This window comes from Siniperca chuatsi, linkage group LG5 (assembly GCF_020085105.1).
Source record: "Siniperca chuatsi isolate FFG_IHB_CAS linkage group LG5, ASM2008510v1, whole genome shotgun sequence".
NCBI lineage: Eukaryota > Metazoa > Chordata > Actinopteri > Centrarchiformes > Sinipercidae > Siniperca > Siniperca chuatsi.
The window spans coordinates 2,464,560-2,485,730 of NC_058046.1; the positions used below are offsets into that span (position 1 = coordinate 2,464,560).

The 21,171-nt window shown below is 40.2% G+C and overlaps 1 protein-coding gene across 3 annotated transcripts; it reads right to left on the reverse strand.

The window, feature by feature from the left end:
* Nucleotides 1-73: 73 nt before the first annotated feature.
* On the reverse strand, nt 74-19,991 carry LOC122876051 (protein HIRA). Of its 3 annotated transcripts, none has more exons than XM_044195902.1 (25): nt 19,713-19,991; nt 17,667-17,729; nt 17,207-17,317; nt 14,898-14,988; nt 14,626-14,720; nt 14,021-14,116; nt 12,448-12,608; nt 12,118-12,285; nt 11,909-12,022; nt 11,350-11,420; nt 10,806-10,911; nt 9,091-9,312; nt 8,640-8,725; nt 7,915-8,115; nt 7,672-7,815; nt 7,332-7,551; nt 6,929-7,036; nt 5,954-6,102; nt 5,612-5,773; nt 5,187-5,245; nt 4,475-4,580; nt 4,188-4,310; nt 3,921-4,102; nt 3,669-3,757; nt 74-2,627 (listed from the first exon to the last, which is right to left on the reverse strand). In XM_044195902.1, exons 1-25 carry the CDS (start codon nt 19,747-19,749, stop codon nt 2,511-2,513), a joined length of 3,081 nt encoding a protein of 1,026 aa, XP_044051837.1. In that variant the 5' UTR covers nt 19,750-19,991; the 3' UTR covers nt 74-2,510. The 3 variants fall into 3 exon arrangements, with proteins under 3 accessions (XP_044051837.1, XP_044051839.1, XP_044051838.1); XM_044195904.1 differs by having other exon boundaries at nt 3,921-4,084; nt 7,332-7,548; nt 19,713-19,990; XM_044195903.1 differs by having other exon boundaries at nt 3,921-4,084; nt 19,713-19,989.
* Nucleotides 19,992-21,171: the final 1,180 nt, after the last annotated feature.

Below are 21,171 nucleotides of genomic sequence, written 5' to 3' on the forward strand. Positions count from 1 at the left end.
CTCTTGAACAAGGCATTCAACCAGCATTTGCACACATACATCTACACCGAGTGAAGAAACACCAGACAGGAAATTTAAAAACCCCCCAACTGTTCCTCATTTGTTTATTGTTCACTTTCTTTCTTCATAAGGAAAATTTCAGCTTGTCACTGCTCCTTTTTTCTTTTTCTTATAGAAAATGGAAACAAAAAAATTGCCTTGTACAAACATTTAAAAATGACTAACAGCAAAAAAAAAAAAAAAGAAGAAAGAAATGTAACAAAGAAATGCTGTACAGATTAGTAAAGAAAGAGGATTAGTTCTTCCTCTGGACTCGTCTGTCTGCCTCAGTGCTGCTCTCCACACCGTGCAGTGAAATACAGCAGTAAACAAGCTACCTAAGCTCACACTCTCCATTTATATACACACACTGAATTGGCAGAGGAGTGCATCGCTGCTGCTGTAGACAAAAAGGCAAAACAGAAGTACTTTTTCTTGAAGTGAAGTTCATTGAGGTGTTGTTGGGTTTCATGACCTTTGGGCCCTTGAAACCTGTTAAAATGTCAAGTTAATGGATGTCAGACAAAAACCTTTTGCCCCCTCAGTCCTGAAAAACGGATGTCTTTGCAGTGGTTTTTGCCCGGCAACAGAGATAAACAGACAGGGGTGCAGCGAGGAGAATCTGGTTATTTACAAGAAGTGAAACAGACCAAATAATATATATAACATTTCCTCCACTGGCCCTCTCTGATCACATTTTCAAGAATAAGACGATCCTACAATCACACGTTTAACTGACAAATCCAAAACCATTTCTGTCGGATTTCAAAAAAGAGAAAATTTTGTTTGTGATTACCTCAGAGGCCTGTTTGATACATAATATAGCTTGAAGATTTGCAAAGACAAGTATGAGAGAGTGGAGCCAAGGAAGGCTGCTACTGATATTTACAATAAATGTGTTTGGATGCGACTGTGGCACAAGTTTACAGTAAAAGAGGTTGAAAATGTCTCAGAAAAACCTGCAGATCAGAGGATTCATTGTGCAGGTTTTGTTGAACCTCTGCGTACTGAGAAGAAAATTATTCTGTTTTCCTGCCTTTCTGAGTGTTTTCTGGCTGAACACCTTCAGACAGGCCGGAGACGACAACAGGATGTACAGTAAATATGATATAATCTGACATGTCATGATAAAGGTTAAGACCTGCCTGAAAACTGAGTTTGGTTCTAAATTCATTCATCCAACACAATATAAATGTGACTTTGTAAGCACACTCATTGTGCTAAATCCTTGGTTGAAAAAACGGCTTCAAAATATGTGATCATCTTGATATTAGAGGTGCTGATGAAGCTCAGGTAAAAAATTGATTCATTGTGTATATTAACATGAGTTGTTTAAAATGGCGTCTGGTATCGACAGCTTGTACTGATGCAGATCAAGATGTGACTAATCCACGATACTGCACATCTACAAGGGATTCCTGCGTCACCATAACCTGATGTTCATGTCAGCTGATTTGTTTTTTTTTTTGTTTGAATTCAGTCACAACATAAATTAGGTTGCTGTGCTTCCTGTTACGTTTTCTGATATCTGAACTGCTTTAAACGTTTTTTTGCCTTACGTGTGAATGCTTTGTCAGGTTAGAATCAGCTGCAAGGTGACAAAAAGGAAAACCTTTCCCCCCAAATATCTGAGATCCCTTCTGACTCCATTTCCCAGAGGTCCATACCATATTTCAGCATATAAATTTAATTGCCAGCAGTGGTCTACGTTTAATAATCTTTTTCACTGTGACCTCACATTTGGGTATTAGCACTGCCACTTTTAAAGACAATATACTCAGAAAACTTCACCCATTGGCAGATTCAGCCTTTAAAAACCCGGTCGAACCTGTCTGGATGCCCTTCATTTCTCTCACCTTGCAGGTACAGGTATGTGGTTATTTCTACACTTAAAGGCATCACTTTGGTACAAGCATATTGCTCCTTTACGTCCATTCTGATTTAGATTTGTCTTTAATGAGCGTCTCACCTCTGCTGTTTCTCTGAGGAGGGAAACAGACTTGAGACGATTCAACAGGACACACAGCTGCTGATGCTGCACGTGGCAGGAATCAAACCTGCGACCTTTCTATCACCGTCTCTCTTAAGTTAATCTTGATTAGGAGTGCAGGAGAGAGGTGCATAGGTCCGAAAAAGACATTTAGCATGAAAAAAGACAAAAGACGACAGTTCAAACTGAGATCATGATTAGAAAAAAAAAATATCGAGCACCCACTTCTCCCCAGTGAGCGACAGCACTGAAAAGTCCCAGCGCTTGAAAAGCTGTGGACTGGCTGTTGTTAAAGTTATTAAAGGCTGTTATGACAAAACACCAGGACGTGTTTTTCAGCCAGAGCAACATTTCAAGCTTCCCAAGTCCCAAGGAAAACAGTCAGAGTTTACCCGAACCAAGCTGAGCCGGGACTGGTTTCATGATGAGTCAAAGTGTGTGTTTGTGTCAGTCTGTGTGTGTGTGTGTATAGCAGTGTGCGCTATTTGTTGCGCAGCAGCTCCAGCTGGTCCTGGTATTCGGTGAACAGTCTCTGGAATCGCAGGTTTTCACCGATGACGGGTAAAACCTCCCGCAGCAACTCTCGCTTACGTAGACCCTGAACACACAGAAAACAATAAAGACAAATAGTTAGCAACAAATACGCACCAGTTAAGTGCTAGCTAAGGCTAACTCATTAGCTATTAGCCTTGTTGGCACAGGTCAAAACAGTGAAATGTAAACACAGTTGGAAAATAATTAGATGCAGGGAGGAAGACGGCCTAATATGAGTCAGCATTTCTTGCAGCAGGTGTAAGAATGAAACAATTATTTGATTAATTGATCAACAGCAAATTAACAACAATTTTGATAATCAATTAATTGCTTAATAAGCAAAAATAACAAATAATTGCTGCTTTCAGGCTCAATTCAGGCACAAGGTGAGGATTTTCTGCTTTTCTCTGACTTATAAAATAAAAATAAAATTGAATATCTTTCGGTTTTGGACTGTCGGACAAAACAAGACAAAGAAGATGTCATCTTGGGATTTGGGAATCGTGGGAGTCTTTTTCACTATTTTCTGCCGTTTTATAGACAAATAGATGAATTCAATAATTGTCAGTTGCAGGCCTATTTTAAAGTATCGGTATCTGAGTTACAAGCTTTATTTTAGCAGAGTGATACCTCTTCTCGCGAGCTGACTGCATTCATGTCATATCAATAATTTAAGATTATAAACTTTTGAATCAGGACCTCAAGTCACTTGTGAAAATTAAAGGTATGTCAGATTTAGTAGCTATAGGTGTTATTTCAATGTGTCCGATACACAAATAGTCAACATTAAGGCAAATGTAAGTTTCAGATCAGACTGTATCAGCAGATATTTATGGACTCGGCTCAGGACCAAACAAATTGATCGGGACATCCCTATACGTATGTCAGTAAATCAGAATAGAGAGTACATGTGCTAATGACTGTCATTCAATTTAAAAATAAGAGATCAGAGACAGAGCCATGCGAGACAAATTTTGACAGGAGGAAGAAGAAGACATTGATTTTTATGAATGTGTGGAAGGCAAACTTTCTGAAAATAATCAGAACATTGTAAGTGTAGACGAAACAAATCCAACCAGCAGACAGTAGAGTGTTGTTGTCGTACCAGAGTGGTGGGCTCCCAGGCTGTAGCCGCTGATTTGTGGACAGGACCCAGCAGCTCCTTACAGAGTTCTCTGAGACGGTACTCTGAGCCTGGAGGGAACGAACACACACACACACACACACACACACACACACACACACACACACACACACACACACACACACACACAGTCTTAGCATCAAACTGTTGGCGCTGTTTTCTCATGGCAGTCTGTAGAAAGTGTGAAATCAATAGACGGTGATAGTTTAGCACCTTCGTTGACGAGGAAACGGGCATAGATGAGCAGCCAGTAGCGATACTCCTGCGCTGACTGCAGAGTCAGAGCAGAAGCCAGCTGATTCTCCAGGAAGGCCAACGTCATGCTCTGTTGCAGGTGGTGAGGGGTGGAGGAGAGGCGGGACGCCAGCCGACCAGCACTGCAGGGACCAGAGAGACTTTTTATTTACTTTTTTTATTACATTTTATCTGGAGGAAGAGACGCTGGTGCTAAGAAGGGGAGATTAAATATTACTGTCGTACTTGAGATTGCGTCCCTGCATGACAGCCAGCGGCCCTGAGGACACAGGTGCATCTTGGGCAGGTAGGCAGCTCCTGAAGTCAGCACACTGGACCAGAGAGTCTCCTTTATCTGCTATCAGAGTCCTGAGAGAGACGGAGTATAATTCTTGAAGTTTATATTGGAAATCGTTCAGTGTCCTTACTCTATAAGAATCCCTTAACCAAACTCATCATCAGTATTATTAGTAGCAGCTGTTTTAGCGATGTGTTTCTTGGTCGGACTGTGTCTCTACTCTTTAGTTTCTCACCATGTCTCCAGTGAGGAGCTGAAGCAGTAGGACTTCCCGTTGGACAGTCCAATGACTGGAACTCCCTGCTGAGTCAGCAGAGACTGAGACACTGTGGTGTCGCCACCTACAAACACAAAAATGTTTGACTGGATTCTCCAGACTCACTGATATAAATGGTCAATATAAATGTGGTTTGAAACCATCTTCATGTGAGGATAAAATAAAAACTCCTTTATGGATTATCTTCATATAGCAAACAAAGCCTGAGAAGAACATTCCAATAAAACATCTGTTAAATGTACTTTTAAGGGAATAGTTCAACATTTTAGGAAATACATATAAATCTGAAAATATTTGCTTTCTTTCCACGAGTTAGATGGATATCAATCTCATGCCTGTGTGTTTAGTACTTGAGTCAGGATGTGGTTAGCCTAGCTTAGCATATAGAGAGGAATCAGGGGAAAACAGCTATCCTTGTTCTGTCCAAATATACTCACAGCTCTAATCAACATAGTGAATATCATTTATTCAACTCACACGTAACAGAAATGAAAAGCAAGCCAATTCATAATTTTAGGGAGAGTTGTCTGCTGGAACGTTTGATATTTTTAATTGACTGACTCCAGCTCCACACAGAAATGAGACTGATATTAACTTCTCATCTTCCTCTGGAGAAGAAAGCAGATAAGTGTATTTCCCAAAATGTCATTACATGCTGCAGTGTTCTCACCAGATAAAATGGTCAGCAGAGACTCGTTCTTCACCAGAGCCTTCTGTTTCTGAACATCCCTGCACATAGACAGACAACAAATTAACAAACTGTTTTTATTAAAGACAATATCAGCATATGTATTACTGCTCTTGTACAGTTCGACATGAAAACCCCTGACTGAAGCTGCCTTTGAAAAGCCTAAACTCTACATCAACATAAATCAGTTCATCTCCCAATATATAAATATCCCTGTAATTGAAGTAATTCACCCGCATTCGTACCACAATTTCTTTAATATGTATATGAAAATAAATATATGAATTAGTCTACCTTTGTGGGATATTAACAAACAAGCTCAAAAACAACAGTGGAAACATTCCTAATAACTCAAGTCTAGAAAAATCAACCACATGACATTTTTAACAAACTATATGAGCACTGACCAGACGGACAGCGTTGCTCCAGCAGTCAGAACCATGACGAAGTGGGCGGAGCAGTGCAGAGCCGACACAGGTGTGGCCAGCTGAATGGCTGGAAGAAGCCGCCGCCCACAGGAAGAAAACACTGACAACATCCTGTCCTGACAGGCGACGGCAAGGACGTCACTGAGAGGGAGGGAGAGCAGGGAAAACCCATTTACTGTTGATTCATTTATTTATACTTTTATTTAATTGTTTTGACTATTTAAATTATGGATTTATGATATGAAATGTGAATCAATTCAAGCATAAAGACAAGCTACATGTGTGTATGAAAACACAAGACATCTCAGCGGAGCGTCCTACCTGCTCCCTGCAGCAGTGACCACTGAGCTGGGCAGCAGCGTGTTCCAGTCTCGTCCGTCTCTGGAGCATCGCAGCTGGCTGAGCTTTGAACCGGCAACCACCGACACCTCGTTCTCCACCTCCAGGAACATTGATGGCTCCATGCTCACCTACACACACACACACACACACACACACTTTCCATTTATATATGTAAGAAACAGTCTTATCCTAACTGACTGATAATGAGGTCAATAATAAAATATCACTGAGATGAAAATGTTTCTGCGTGAATTTGTTCAGTGCTATCTAAACAGAATTTAGATCAGAACATTGGGAATTATGCGTAGAAAGAGATGGATGCTTATTTGTGTGTTTAAAAAAAGACTTTCGTTAACAGATTGGTTCTATTCATATTGTTGCAGTTCCTGCTGGTCACCAATAGAGGGCGATACAGAGCAGAATAGTAAACTAAAACATGTCAAACTACTGTCAAACGCATTACTGTGAGTGAAGGCCAGTACAATCACTGCAACTCAAGCTCTGTTGATTTCATCCATCCACGACAGATGCAGGTGCAGAAAACAAACACCACCACAGTTTAAAGCAGGTTTTTAGGTTGCTTAAGTCAGAGTTTAACTCTATGCAGAAGTGGAAGAAGTTTGAAAATTGAAATTGTTCAAGTAGAAATATAAAATGGCTAAATATCACTTCACTCTGGTTGCAAATGCACCATTCTGCCAGTTTAAAAAAAACAAACAAAACAAACAAAAACAAGCAAATCAAGCATTTAAAAGAATTTTCATTTGTTACGGTCAACCTTCGATGATATAGGTGAGTAACGCTCACTAACAGCTCATCTTCCAGCAGCAAACTGGACAAAAAGGTGATTCTGTTCTAAAAATAAAATAAATTCTTCCTGGCTGATAAAACATGTTTAATCCACCACAAAGGATTCAGAGTACACACACACACACGGAGTCACAGTGTGTTTACCTGCAGATTGAAGGCCTTCTTTATACTTGGCGTTGGTAGTTTAAGAGCAGCTGCAGGAGCTGGAGGAGCTGCCACCCTGCTGGGCTCCCGCTCTGCTGGAGGAGTTATCTGACAGGAAGAGGAAGGACAAAACACTCATTTATCTCTCTCTGGTGCTCCATGCATCTATTCCAAGGACATCTGCACAAAAGGAGCTTTTACTAGACCTTTTTAATACTACTTGCTATTTAAAGCATTTTTTTTTTGAAAATGCTGCATGAAATGAAATGAAAAGAGGCTTTGGCTGACTATCTGTAAAAACAGAGTTAATGAATGTCTCCACGATCTAAATATGTTCTTCCTTTTCGGTATGTTAATTATTTTATAAAGAAATGATTGGCCACTGAGACCTCCATCTCACTACCTGAGTGAATGGTTGGGTGATGGGAGCGGCCATCTTGTCTTTCCTGGGCCGTCCCTTCTTCCTCTTCTCCACCACCTCTCCTCCGTCCATCAGCAGCTCGGGTTTCCTCTTGCTGAACGACAGGTTTTTGTTGATGGTGGCCATCTTGTCCTCGCTGTCGCTGCTGGTATCTTCTTTGGTTTTTACATCTTTCAGGGCAGAGATGCCGTCTTTGGGCCTGCTGGACGAACAGAAATGTCAAAATTTGTTTTAGGGACAGTTTGTTCTCTTTTTGAGCTTTGGTCCGCTTCACACTTGTACCATTTTTTCTTAGCTACTTCACTTATACTGAGTCAATAACCTGTCTAGAGGCGTGATTCCAGCGGTGGAGGAGAGGACGACTGTGACCCCCGGTGTGGCCTTTGACCTCTCTGTGAACCTGGAGTCCAAAGCTTTCATTGGCTCAATCTTGGAGGCAGAGGTGAGCAGCAGACATGGCTTCACACTGGAACATAAGGACACCAGACAATAAGAGAAGAGAAGGAGCGAATGAGAAGATCAAGGGCGATAAATGAATTGGGGTCGGGTTAGGAAGAGCTCGTACCCATCCTTGTTGTCTTCCAGGCCCTTGCCGGCGCTGCTGGGTGGAGGCGAGGTGAGCATGGGGTCATGGCTGGGCCTAAGCCCCAGAGAAGAGACTTGTCCTGGGCTGGAGTCGGAGCTGAGCTGGGAGGTGAGCTGGTTGGACGTGGAGGTGCCCGAGGGCAGGATGGGAGCGCTGTTGAACAGAGCCGGCGAGAAATCCCTGCAGAGAAAGAGAGACAGTGATCTACTACTGTTTATATGACTATCACTACCAGTGCTACTATTAATACTACTTCTACTACTAGAAGAACTGCTAGGAACATGAGTTGGGGGTCACTTTTGACTCAAGTAGAGGTCTTCATGAATCCTCTCAATTGGTGCTTCACCATCATCATCATCATCATCATCATCAGGAGAAACTTGTGTTTTTTAGACAGAGCTTATCCTGTGAAGCCTCCATCTCCCTCTGATCACAAGTGTAACCTCAGATCTACAGTTGAAACTCTAAACTAACAATTTACATTTTTAAAATCTAATATATGTTGATAATTTATAGATTCAGCTTTTATTGTCTTGTTTTAATACTATCAAATGCACTTTGTTTTAGAAGAAAAACAATATTCCAGCCACTATCTTTGAAATCTTAAAATACTCTGTTTTTTTGTGCTATCAGTCATCTTTTAAATGAAGATATCAGTTCTGTCCACCAATGAAAATCAGACTGTGTGTTTCATGTTTTCCTACCCTGTGTCCAGCTGAGCGATACAGAGCGGTGTGATTCGTCTTCTACCGTCTGCGGTTCTTGTCTCCACCTGCTTCTTTAGAAGGTTCTGCAAGACGACAAAAATCATACATTCAAGAAATTGAAGCATCAAAAATATAAAAAGTATTTGTTTTGACAGCTTTGAAAATGGAGCCCAGAAAGTATAAAACATCATAAATATGTATCTAACCACTGATATATGAATATTTGCTGCTTCCAAGTTAGTCTACATCATTTGCTCTCCTATGTTTGACTTGTATGTCTAAAACTGTTTTATCTACTGTATCCATTCTCTGTAGCTATTATCTAAATATATCAGTTATTAACAGTAGTTTTATGTCTTGCAACCTGAATCGTAAAGTACAGAACATTTCTACATTAATCAGTTAATACTTTGTGCTGCTTGTTGGATGTTACATTACAGTTTCCCACCTTCCTGATGTCCTCCAGAGACTCTCCGTTCATCATATTGTTGAGTTTGGGGGCTGAGGATTCGGGCCCGGTGCTGCCCGGCCCTGAGTTGGCCTGGGCCGAGTTCTGTCGCTCCTGCTGGTATTTGAGCATCTCAGGGTTCTCAATGATGGTGGTGGAAAGCTGAGCCTCAGTGCTGGTTATAGCCAAACTCTTACCGTAGATGTTCTGGTGGATGCTGTTCTGTACGTCAGAGGAAGAGAGAGAAGAAGTTTGATTTGGGTTCTTAATGTTCTTGATCGAATGATGGAAGGACGGACAGCATCCAAACAAGAACAAAATAAAAGAAGAAAGAAATCCCAGGAAAATAAGGTATAAAGAAAAAGCTGGAGAAACATGGTGATGATTGTAAACGGTTTCTTTTTAGTTTCTTCTTCTTTGGTTTGGAGCAGAACAAAAAAAAAACAACAACCCCAAAACGGTTGTGTTGGGGTTTTTTTTTTTTGGATGACATTGACCAATTACAAGCCAACCAGGGCCTGTAAACATAAATCACATGACTCAGGTGACAAGGGTATTGAATTCAGCTGCTGCAGCTGTTAAAACAAGTTTCACTCCAGACTTCATCTGGTTTTTCTCTACAGAGAAACTACTGGATAACAGAGGTTAATATTTGTTGTCTCATATAGTTAAGTCAAGTCAGTTTATTTATACAGCACAGTTTAAAAACAACCTGCGGTTGACCAAAGTGCTTCACACAGTAAAAAGGAAAAAAGTACAGAAATTGACAAAATGACACAATGACAAAGACACTTATTGACATACTTAAAACACATTAGAAAGCCAGAGAAAACAAGTGGGTTTTTAGCCTGGATTTAAAACATTCGATGGTGGGGGCTGATCGAACATGTAGAGGGAGGCAGTTCCACAATTTGGGCCCGGCTACAGAAAAGCACAGTCACCTTTACGCCTCGAATGACTATCTGGGATGGAAAGCAACAGCTTATCAGATGACCTCAGTGTTCTAGGACAACAGTGGGGATATAAAAGGTCGCTGAGATATGCTGGAGCTAGCCCGTTCAAAGCTTTAAAAACGAAAAGTTAAATCTTGTACTCTGTAACTCTAAATTTCACTGGTAACCACTGCAATGACGTTAAAATCAGGAGTAATATGGCACAATTTTTTCGATTTTGTTAGCAGACATGAAGGCGTGACAGAGTAGTCTGACTGACTCCGAGATATAGTGCGTTGCAATAATCCAGGTGAGAAGAAATAAAAGCATGGATTATTGTCTTGAAATCTCTAAAAGAAAACATATGCTTGACCTTGCTTAAAACTCTAAGATGGTAAAAAGACAATTTAACAACAGCATTTATTTGTTTATCAAATTTAAGATCGGGGTCAAATAAAATGCCAAGATTCTTGCAAACAGCCGTTTCAGCATATCAGGGCCGCCAGGTCTCAAAGGGAAGTACGACACTCTGTGCTTTTCCATAATGTGGCTTAGGGGGTAACATGTACAAAGAAAATACAATACAGCCGAGCACAGATCCTAGTGGAACACCATAAAAGAGGCAAACCATTAAGTGCGGTGCCTGAAATGCCCACCCAGTGCTCAATTGAGTTCAATAACTAATTTTCTGTTCAGAATTTTATTGTGCTGCAAACATACAGTCAGAGGATCAGAACGTGTTTGTGTTTGCAGCCAGATGTGATTCCACGATGTGTGTCTAACCTTCTCCTCCTCGTTCAGCGGGTCTCCCAGTTCATCCAGTGAGAAGTCCAGGTAGGCCACAGTGCCATCCATCGAACACACCAACATCCCCAGACCTGTCAGAGTCCTGACACACACACACACACACCTAACTCAGAGATGCAGAGGGTGCACCAGTGATGTCTTTTAATCCTCTTCGTTAGTGTCAAACCATGGATAACAGAGAACTAGAGTGGCACAGTCAGCCTCCTCCCAGTGGCAAACTATGGCACTGCAACAAAAAAATCCCCTGAAGCCAAAATCTATAGATCCTGATTATAGAAATAGACATTTGTAAGATCTGCTGACAGGATCCCTGGAACTGCAAACAAGGTCAGGTATCACTCTTTCTATTAAGAATTTTTAAACCATAAAAAATCTATATTTGTAAAACTTTCTCAGAACCTGAAGGAGCAATTTTGTGAGTCATTTGAATATTATGTCATTGCGACAGGCCAGCAAGCTCAGGGAGGCAGACACTAATGCACGTGAGTGGTAGGCCACACAACGCCTGTCTAAAACTCACCAGGAAATGTCCATAATCGATTTATCGAACAGATCATGGATGACCACCAGGGGGCGCTTCAGAGAGGTCAGCTGAAGAGGAGAAACAGACAAACAACATTAGCAAGAGTAAATAAAATGGGGTTAGGAACTTTCTAGTAGTCATTTAAAAACAAAAGTTGATGGGTAGGCTTTATTGAAAGCACCAACACCAAAAACTATGGCAGCTTGCCAGGTGTTTGTTCCTGCTACCTTGTTGCATATTAAGTAATCACAATGACATAGGCACCTGCATCGGTTTGGGGTTTAAATTTTTTTTTGTCTTGTCAAATATTAAACCAATCACTCAACTCAGCTCAGCTCAGCTCAATGAGGTAAAGACAAGTGAGAAGGTTTTTATATTTACTGAGATGGATTATCCATGTGGAAGCTGTTCATACTCAGAACAAACAGATAAACCATGAACAACAAAAGTGAGCCGCGAAATCTGCAACTTGACTGAGGAACCTGCATCACTGGTACTGACTTATATGTATTACCATTCTCTATACACTTTAAAACAAAGTGAAGCGTGAACCGACCCAGACGGAGAGCGATCGGTCTTTGCTGCCGACAGCACAGCAGCAGTACGGACAGCCGGGTTTAGGAGAGCTGCCGTTCTTCTGCTTCTTCTTAAAGATCTTTGGGTTGAATTTCTACAGATAAAGAAACCAGATCCATCAGTATGCAGATAGATTTAGGGTGAAGTATACGTTTAAAGGCTGAACATGTGGATAAAAAACTTCCTTACCACCACAGTGACAGCTTTACGGTGGCCCACAAAGTCCATATTAGTCTTCCAGCCGTCCCTCTCCACGATCTGAGCGGTGGGACCAGAGTTGTTCATGGCGTGAGCCGACACCAGGTACTGACCGTCTGGAGACCAAGACAGACGCAGGACGTGGGTGGTCCCGCCGCACTGAGACAGAGAATATACATATATATGTGCCAAATCAAAAGAAAAACCTGAATAAATTAGTGAAAACACATAACGAATGCAGATGTTTCCATGTAACATGTAGATGTTTCCAACTACCGACTCCCACAGCATCATCAAACACAGCTGACAGTGACAGTGTACCTCGCTGAAGGGTTTGGTGATGTTGGCGTCCATCTGCCAGTCCACCGTCCTCCACACTTTGAGGCTGTGGTCGTCGGCCTGGGAGGCGATGTACTTCCCCACTGGATCCCACGTCAGACCTTTAACCAACCCGGTGTGTCCTCGCAGACATGTCACCATCTCTGGAGAGACACAAAGAAGACAGAGACATGACGACGAGCTGACAGGAGAGAAGTATCTTCCTGCTCTATCAACAGGTTATACTGGATAGTTTTTAAAGCTAGGGTAGGTAATGTTGGAGAAACTAGCAAGAGACAGCTAGATTTTGAAAGTATCCAACTGAAAAAAAATCGCACCCCCTCCCTCCAAAGCCACTCCCCCAAAACACACTTTCATGCACAATGAGTGCACGGGCAGAGTGCGTGCATAGGTAGGCCAGCCAATCATTTCTTTCGATACCAGATTTGTTTCCCCCCAGAGCATTTGATTTATTGATTGCTGTCAGGATGTAAAGAGAATTTTGAAAATTTAACAAAAAATGCTTCTGAAATACACTACCTACCCTAGCTTTAATGAGAAAAAAGGACAGTTATGGGCTAACTTTTAAGAAAGAAAAAGAAAAGGGTTAGTCAGGTATTGTAGAAAAGGTTTCAGTCGTAGTCATCTGGACACTGTTTTCAGAATCAAGACGTTTCAAGCCGGCGTCTTGATTCTGAAAAAGTCAGATCACACGACTGAGAATGACTTCCGGATGACTTCCACTCCTGGACGAATGAGGGACTACACCGTCTGTTAGTCAGGTATCAAATAATATTAGAGCTGAAATGTTTAATCAGTGAATCAATCGATTAATCGTTTAAGCATTTTTTCAGGCAAAACTACCAAACATTCCCAAGCTCCAGCTTCTCAAATATGAGGATTTGCTGTTTGCTGTTTTTCTTTGTCTTGATGTGAAAGTAGCCTAAACATTTAGAATGAGCACCTTGGGGTTTAGGACATTTTAATGGTTTATTTTTATTTAATCAATTAAATTAATTACTTTTTTTAAATAAATACAAATTTCTGACATTTTATAGATCAAATGAATAATTATTAGGAAGATAATTACCAGATTATTAGATAATGAAAATAATTAGTTGCAGCCCTGTTATATAAATTGCAATACAGTGTGCAGAAAGGATTCAGTATTTTTTTATTTTTCAGTTAAAAGGATTTTTAGAAATACTTAACATCATTATATGTAGGATTTGAAAATGTCACCATTCTGTGGGAGACAGTCTTTATGCTAAGCTAAGCTAACCGGTTTCTGGCTGTAGCCATACAAACACAAGTGAGAGAGTGGTATCGATCTCATCCAACTCTCAGCAAGATTAAAAAAAGTGTATTTCCAAAAATGATGAACAATTCCTTTGACAATGTAGCCCTAGAGTAACGTTTCCTTTAAATTCTGATTAATGAAATGACACATGGGCAAGTGGAAGTGTAGCTACTTCTAATTCTGGACAAGCATGTTTGGACTGATTCACATTTCCATTTACTGAGTAATCCATTTTAGTTTCAGCTTTGATGCTGCAGACAGGGTGAGCTCTCCTACCTGGAAATTTGCGAGCGTTCCAGATGACGATGGTGTTGTCCACGCTGCAGGAGGCTAGCCACACGTCATGAGGAGACCACGCCACGTCCATCACATCTACAAACAAAACACACACACACACACACACTGAACTCACTGCCTGAGTCTAAAGACATGTTACTAGTTAAAAGGTTCCCTCTGTAGTTTTAAATGTCAAGTAGTGCTATGGAGCTGTTTTTCTCTCCCAGTACACATTGAGGATGCACAAGCACGCGGGTGACATGATACACATTCCTGCCAATGGTTTCACACTGTTCTAAACGTGGTAACACGCCAAAACATGCTGCAATGCAAAATAAGGGCAGGGAAGAAGAAAACGGTTAGCTAGTAAACATGAAAGTAAACAATGCTGGATTTAAAAAAATTGGCTTTGCAAATGTTAATGAGGAAGGAAATTTAGAGCTCAAGGATACACACAATGCATTTTGTTAGTTAAGATACTAGTATATATGCAGAAGGTCTGTGATGTGTATAAATGTGTTTGTGTTACTGTGTACATCTGCATGTTTGTGTGTTTTCATTGTGCATTTTGTGGATATGATGTGTGTGTTGTGTGTGTCTCTTACCTCCAGTGTGGTTCCTCAAGATGGTGACACACCTCCACTGCTCCACGTTGGCCAGCTTACTGCTCGACCCGAACACTGTGCTTGGACCGATGAATCTACCGAGAAAACACACACATCGTCAAAATCAAACAGCACCAACCTTAAACATTTCTTTTCAATTTAAAACACTTTCTATTGTTGACAATATTACTTCCTAAATCATTAAGACTGCACTGTAACAGCAAATACATCGTTTGTATTTGCACATTTTGTGTTTGCGTGTGTGTACATACGCAGCTCTCTTCCACACCATGACCAGCTTGTCGTCTCCTCCTGATGCCAGGTACAGCCCGTTGTTGGACCAGCGCACACAGTTCACACATGCTGCAGAGACAAACAAACACTTCTGCTGACTCAGGTTATAAATATAACTTGTATGGATTTGTGCTGAGGAGGCTGTCTGTTATGGTGGGCATTAATAGTACCTGCAGTGCAAGACGTTCCTATTATTAAATCTGGCTGCTTGTACATTTATTTGGTCCTTTCACTCTGCTTTTGTCAGTAGTAGTGCAGGACAGATGAAGTTATTTTAATCTGTTTGTCTAGGGAACACTATCACACGAGTACAAACACACTCGTTGTTGTCCGTGGAGAATAAAAATGTTGAAAAAGATTTAAACCAGCGACTATCTCATCAGAATAGAACTTCTCTAACATTTCGGCTGCTGGCACGCAACTACTGTTACTATTCATAATAGAAGTACAAACAGTAGATAGATAGTTTAATAAAAATGACGAATGAGAAAATGAGAATAGCAGCGGTCTGTAAAATCAAGGACATTTGGTGCCTGATTGTGGGAAAATAGAGGAGCAGTATTTGCCTCTTTGTTGTTGAAAAGGAGGAGTGCAGCAGGATTTAAACAGGAGATTGAAACTAGTGGAAAGATAATGAGTTGGCTATCATATTTGGCAGGTCAGAATCAGTCAGTACGACAAAGTTACAAGGTCAATACTAAGGTGGGAAAAAAGAAAATGTAATCCATGTGTGTCAGTTTTTATAGATGTTGTCTCAATCCAAAAGGCAGCATTCCTGTAAGTGTTTCTTAGGTCTGTCACTCATTTAACAGAACAGGTAAGTTCTCATTTTAACAAATATAACGCCCCAGATTTTAGTGGTGGGTAGCACTATGTGTAAATAGTTTTTCTCTGGCACTCTTAGTGAAATGTAATCTCCACAGGAAGAAAATCCCACAAATCTTTCACTGTCCGGGTCTCTTTACGAGCGTATAGAGCTACTGTGGCCGGCGGAAATAAAATAATGCATCAATAAAACATCTGTCTTGTACGCGTCCCATGGGTGTGCCATTGATTTTCTGATATCAATTAGCCTGTAGGCAGCTTCAGTCTGTGCTGTCGACGGACGGCTGGTTATAAAGACAGTAACGCCATAACAGATGTCGGAGTTAGGGGTGTGCCATATCACATCGGCTTTTTGACTTAATGGCTGAAAGCGAAAGTAACATTGCTGCCGGCTCCACGGTGGAGGAGTTGGTTCCAAAAAGGGGAGCTACTTCAGTAGTGGAAGTGCTTTGGTTACAAAAGATCAAGCAGTGTTTCCCACACACGGACTTTACTTGGCCGGGCCGCCCAGGTGTATTAACGGCGCCTTGAACTAGAACGGGCAGTGGTATCAGTGGAATAAATTATGCTACAAGTAACACTTTCAGTGATAGCGGCTACAAAGAATGTATATTTATTTATTTTTCATAAGTCACAGGCAACTGGCTTGCTCAGTTTTTAAAGACTCAATTTTAATCTTTTTTTTAAGGGTGCGTCTCTTAAATTTTGTGTATTGTATTTTATTTACTTGGGAGTACTCATACTGTCAGTGCTGCTGTTACATGGTTTGAATGTATATTTTAATGTTTTAATGAACTGCCAGATGGGCCAAACACAGTTTTTCCTCTTTTGTGGAGAATGAAGTTCTAGTCTAGTCTAGTGAAGGGCCTTGCACCCCGTTATACATGTGCTGTGCTGACAGTGTGGAAGCGGTGAAAAGCTTCCTTCAGGTCAAACAACGGGGTTTACATCACCCGATTTTTCTAAATTTCTGAAGTCAACAATGGAACTGAAATAAACTCTCACAGTTGGTTTTACACACAGCAGTGTGCAGCTACCTGTATGTCACCTGTAAGAACTGTATTTTCTGTAGCATGGTTATTTCTCTCTTGTACTTTGGCTGGACCAGCTTCCCGCCCCACCTGATGATGGTCCTTTAGTTAAAGTAGTTTTAAAAAAAATATATGTACAGTGTTGCTTTTTTGATTTGGTGTGTGACGCATAATCCAACCTTGTTCTGAAAGAACATACATCCTTGGCTGTTTTTTCTCTGTAGAAGTGGTAGCAGCAGTGTTTGTTGCATTTGTGATACTACAAGTATTGTTCACAGTCTTATAAGTTTTAGAAGAAACAGTATCCTAAAAGCAGAAGTACCTGGAGGACTGTTCACATGGGTGTATTAATCAACAAATATCAATTAACCAAACATTTCTACATTCTAAAGGCGTATTTGAATCAAACTAAGAGAGATAAGGCTGCTTACCTAGGTGATTGTCCATCTGGCAAAGCATTTTGGGAATATTTTCGTTCTTCTCGTCCTCCTCTCTGAGGACTGGCGCCATGTTCCAGATCATCACCTTGCCAGAATCCTCTCCTGAAAACAAATCCAAAATAAAAAAAAAAAATTAAAAAAGCACAACTTGCACACTGCTGAATTTTTTATTTCTTGATGGAATGATAAGGACATCTTTGTTTTTTAGTTTGAGAGAAAACATTTTTTGGCAGCAAAATAAATCTGTAGTCTGAGGCTGAAGGAGAACATTTAGGAGGTTTGATACAGATTCAGAGCTAGGTGTTTTAAAATTGACACCAACACTGTAAATTGTCAGTACTGCATCAAGCACTGGACAGCGGATCCTAAATGACAAATGTCCATTTCAGCATAACATCCCAAAACAGTTGGGTTCAGTGCCAGAGGATGTAAACAGTGGTATTGATCTTACCTTGCCCACCGGTTGCAAATTTTGTCCCATCAGGGTGGATGTCAACTGAAAATATGGGTTTGCCTGTAAAACAACACATAAGCAAACATTTGATGATATTTAATAGATTCTTAGACACAGACTAACAGATACTGTAGACTGATATTGTAGATAAATAACCAATAATAACTGAAATCAGAAGGGAAAAAAGTAGTAAAGGGAGAAACATTATATGGGACACATTTCAACACAACACAGGAATATCACAGTGACCTCAGTGTTTTTTTAGTGTGATTTTAGCAGCGAAGTCAGAGCATGTCCATGATCTGAAACTGTTCTTTCTTTTCCTGGTGTTTGTGACTGTGGATTAGCTCAACATGCATTTTAGGGTTTGTCTGTAAAGGGGCTGATTGGTGAAATCCTCTAAAATTATTCAGATATACAGCTAAATTCCACAATATCAAAAAAAAAAACAAACAACCCCCACCCCCCCAAACCAGTCGTTATATAACTTATATTTACCTAAGGTATATTAAGTAGGTCTAATACACAGTGGCAACATTATTGTTCCTGCAGTTAAAGATAATGTGGGTTGCAGTGTTGCCGCATTAGAGGTGTCACAGTAAAAAAAAAAAACCTATGAGAAGAATTTCCAAGAGAAGACAAAGAGTAAAAATACACAGATAAAAACAGCTAACCGTTAAACTGTAAACAAACACACACACACTAGAGAACATGTTCAACAGTAAAATGCAGAGACGACAAGCAGCATACATTGCAGATTAAGGCATTAGAAACTAATTCCCTCAATTCACTAACAAGTTATCAAGTTAATATGCTGCTGGAGTTGTGGGATAAGTGGTTTCAGAAAGTGTGAGAGCCCTTGATGTGTGCTTATGTGTGTGTCTCGCTGTTATTTCATTTTGACTGTTGTGAGTACTGTCTTAGTGCTGAAATGATCAGTCGTCTACGAAGCAAAAACATGAAGAAACTGGTTCCAACTTCACAAATACGACGATTTGCTGCTTTTCTCTGTTTTACATCTTTATGAACTGAGTGTCTTTGAGTTTTGGACTGCTGGTCAGACGAAACAACACATCTGAAGATTTCACCTTGGGTTTGGAGAAACTGGGAAGGGCATGTCTCACTAGTAGTTAACAGACTAAATGAGTAATTGCTAAGGACCCCCTCAAGGGGTTTGTCCCTAAATGTTGGAATAAAACATTTTACTTGTGCACACTGGAAGAAGAAGGAAACTCTTGTTAGTGAGTGTCAAAGAGTATTAGTACTGAAAGCTATTTATCTACAAAAACCACCAAACATCTGCTGGTTGCAGCTTTTAAACTGTAAGGATTTGCTCGCTGTCTCCGTTTCATATCACTGTAAATCAGTCAGTTATGAGCCGTTGGTTAAGATAAAAATGCATTTGAACATATCACTTGCCCATTTGGTTTTGTGGCATGTTGAGATAGATATTTGCAAATGTGTAGGGAGCTTCACAGACTAAATTACTAATCTTAAAAACAAATTACTTAACTCTGATGACACTAATCGTCAGCTGCACCCTAAATTGAGGCCATTTCCCCAACGGTTAACTTTCCAAACTGACAGTTTGGAGATTTCACCAACAGACACTTTTTTTTTTAGCTCCACGTCGAGGTTGTTTACTGTCACTAAAATAAGATGTGTTTGCTAAAATGTCGTACGGGACGTCAAAAACATTAAACAACAAGTCACTAGAGACAGCAACTTCGACATGGGTCATCTGGCAGGTAAGTTAGCTAGCGTCAGGGCATCTGAGCTAGCCGGGGGGGCTAACTAGCTAGCTAGCTAAGGTTAGCAAACATTAATAACGTTACATTTGGAACAGCGAGGAGTGATACTGATAATGACAAAAACACAAGGTGTGTGTGTTCAGTTGTTGAATTAAGTTTGGTATGTGAGTGACTATTAAGTGACAAACAAGTCAAACAAGTGTGGACCACCACCATCATGCCTCCTTATCAATTCACCCCCCTCCGACAACAAAAGCCCAACTTGGTCCAACAGATTCCTGCACAAGCTTACCGTTGTGGCTCACCCAGCTCGGCTTCAGCAGCTTCATTTTCAAACCAAATTTGTATTTCCTCCTAGCTTTCTCTTCAACAAAAATCCATCCAGCGACCAGTTCAGTTGAAGAACTAACGCTAACCCCCCTGCCTTTGTCTCAAACTCTGTCCGACACTTTGTTGTTTTCGCGATTCAACTCCATCTCTGCAGCAGCATCCCCGAGTCTCCGAGCCGAGCGGCGGCAGACAGGCGGCCCCGGACGACAGGCGGGGTGACACCAGGCAGGCCAGGAAGTGTTTCCGTTATTTTTGACCGTGGACAGGAACAGCGTGCGGGGCAGCTGTCACAATAATACCGCAGGGTAGCAACTTTGCAGACGTATTAAAGATATAATAAAAATAAGTAGTCGGTAGCATGTTTTCGTGAATTTTATGTTCTCGTTTAGTGTAATTAATCAAACTTGAGAGCAAAAAAAAAATCATCAAATATGTAAAAGTTGCTTGATACGGCTTTTATTTTGAAAAATTAAATATGTTGTAGTGCGCAAACTCAGAATTTAAACATTCAAGAAAAGTATTAAGAGGCAGTGTTTTTTTTTTGTTTTTTTAAAATGTGTTTTAGATGATCTTGAATAATAATAATTTACCCATCCAGTAGATTCTTACAGAAAATATTTACTTTGGATAAAAAACATGTGAGTTCTGTGAGATACTGAGACTGTAGAAGATGTCCCCCCCTCCCCCTCATTGTTAATTAATGCAGAAGTTATCTTCTTTCTGGAGAGACATTTATTCATAAGTCAAGAACAATTAGATCCAAGCCAAATTGCAGACTGTTTTTGTTTTATAGAAAGGTAGAAAAGAATACAAAACCCAGCCTACCTAATTTTGAATACAAGGAAATGCAGGGCCCTACTACAAAGTGATTTACATTTTCCTCATTCTTTGTGTTTTCTTTTTGTAAGTGAATTAAATAAATTATTATTTATTGCTTATTTCTATTTCTATGTAATTTCCTATTTTTCCATTTATTTATTTTTTGGAGTATACATGAGGGAGAAAACGATGTAATGTAAGTAAGCAAGAATGAAGTGAATCTGTTTACAAAATCTGTTCAAAAATGGCTGAAACTTCTTTCTTTATTTGACCCATTTATGTTGATTGATTAGGACTCTTACCCTTAGTTCATTTATGTTGATTTCACTGATAAGTATTTTATGACTTTGTGTTTTTCTTTTTTGTTTTATCTTGTTCTGTTCCATATTAATGCATTATGACAATTTGTTACTAACTAATGCCCTTAACGTTTTTACCTGGCTTTTGCACAATAAAGGAAGAAAATGTGTTTAATAATAGTGTTAATAACTTTGTAGGCTATTCTGTAATTTGGTGGTTTATGTTGTCCAAAGTTTTAAACTAAGTACACAACATTTAGAGCAGGATGCCTCTGAAGGCAGTTTGGCTCTGAAACATAACAA

Excerpts from the sequence above, each read along its gene's own strand:
- LOC122876051 (XM_044195902.1), bottom strand. The coding sequence starts at position 19,749 with ATGAAGCTGCTGAAGCCGAGCTGGGTGAGCCACAACG. Across the intron at positions 9,313-10,805 it reads CGCTGAACGAGGAGGAGAAG|AACAGCATCCACCAGAACAT; the intron begins GTTAGACACACA and ends TCTGACGTACAG. Across the intron at positions 7,816-7,914 it reads CTGGAAGACAACAAGGATGG|TGTGAAGCCATGTCTGCTGC; the intron begins GTACGAGCTCTT and ends CTTATGTTCCAG.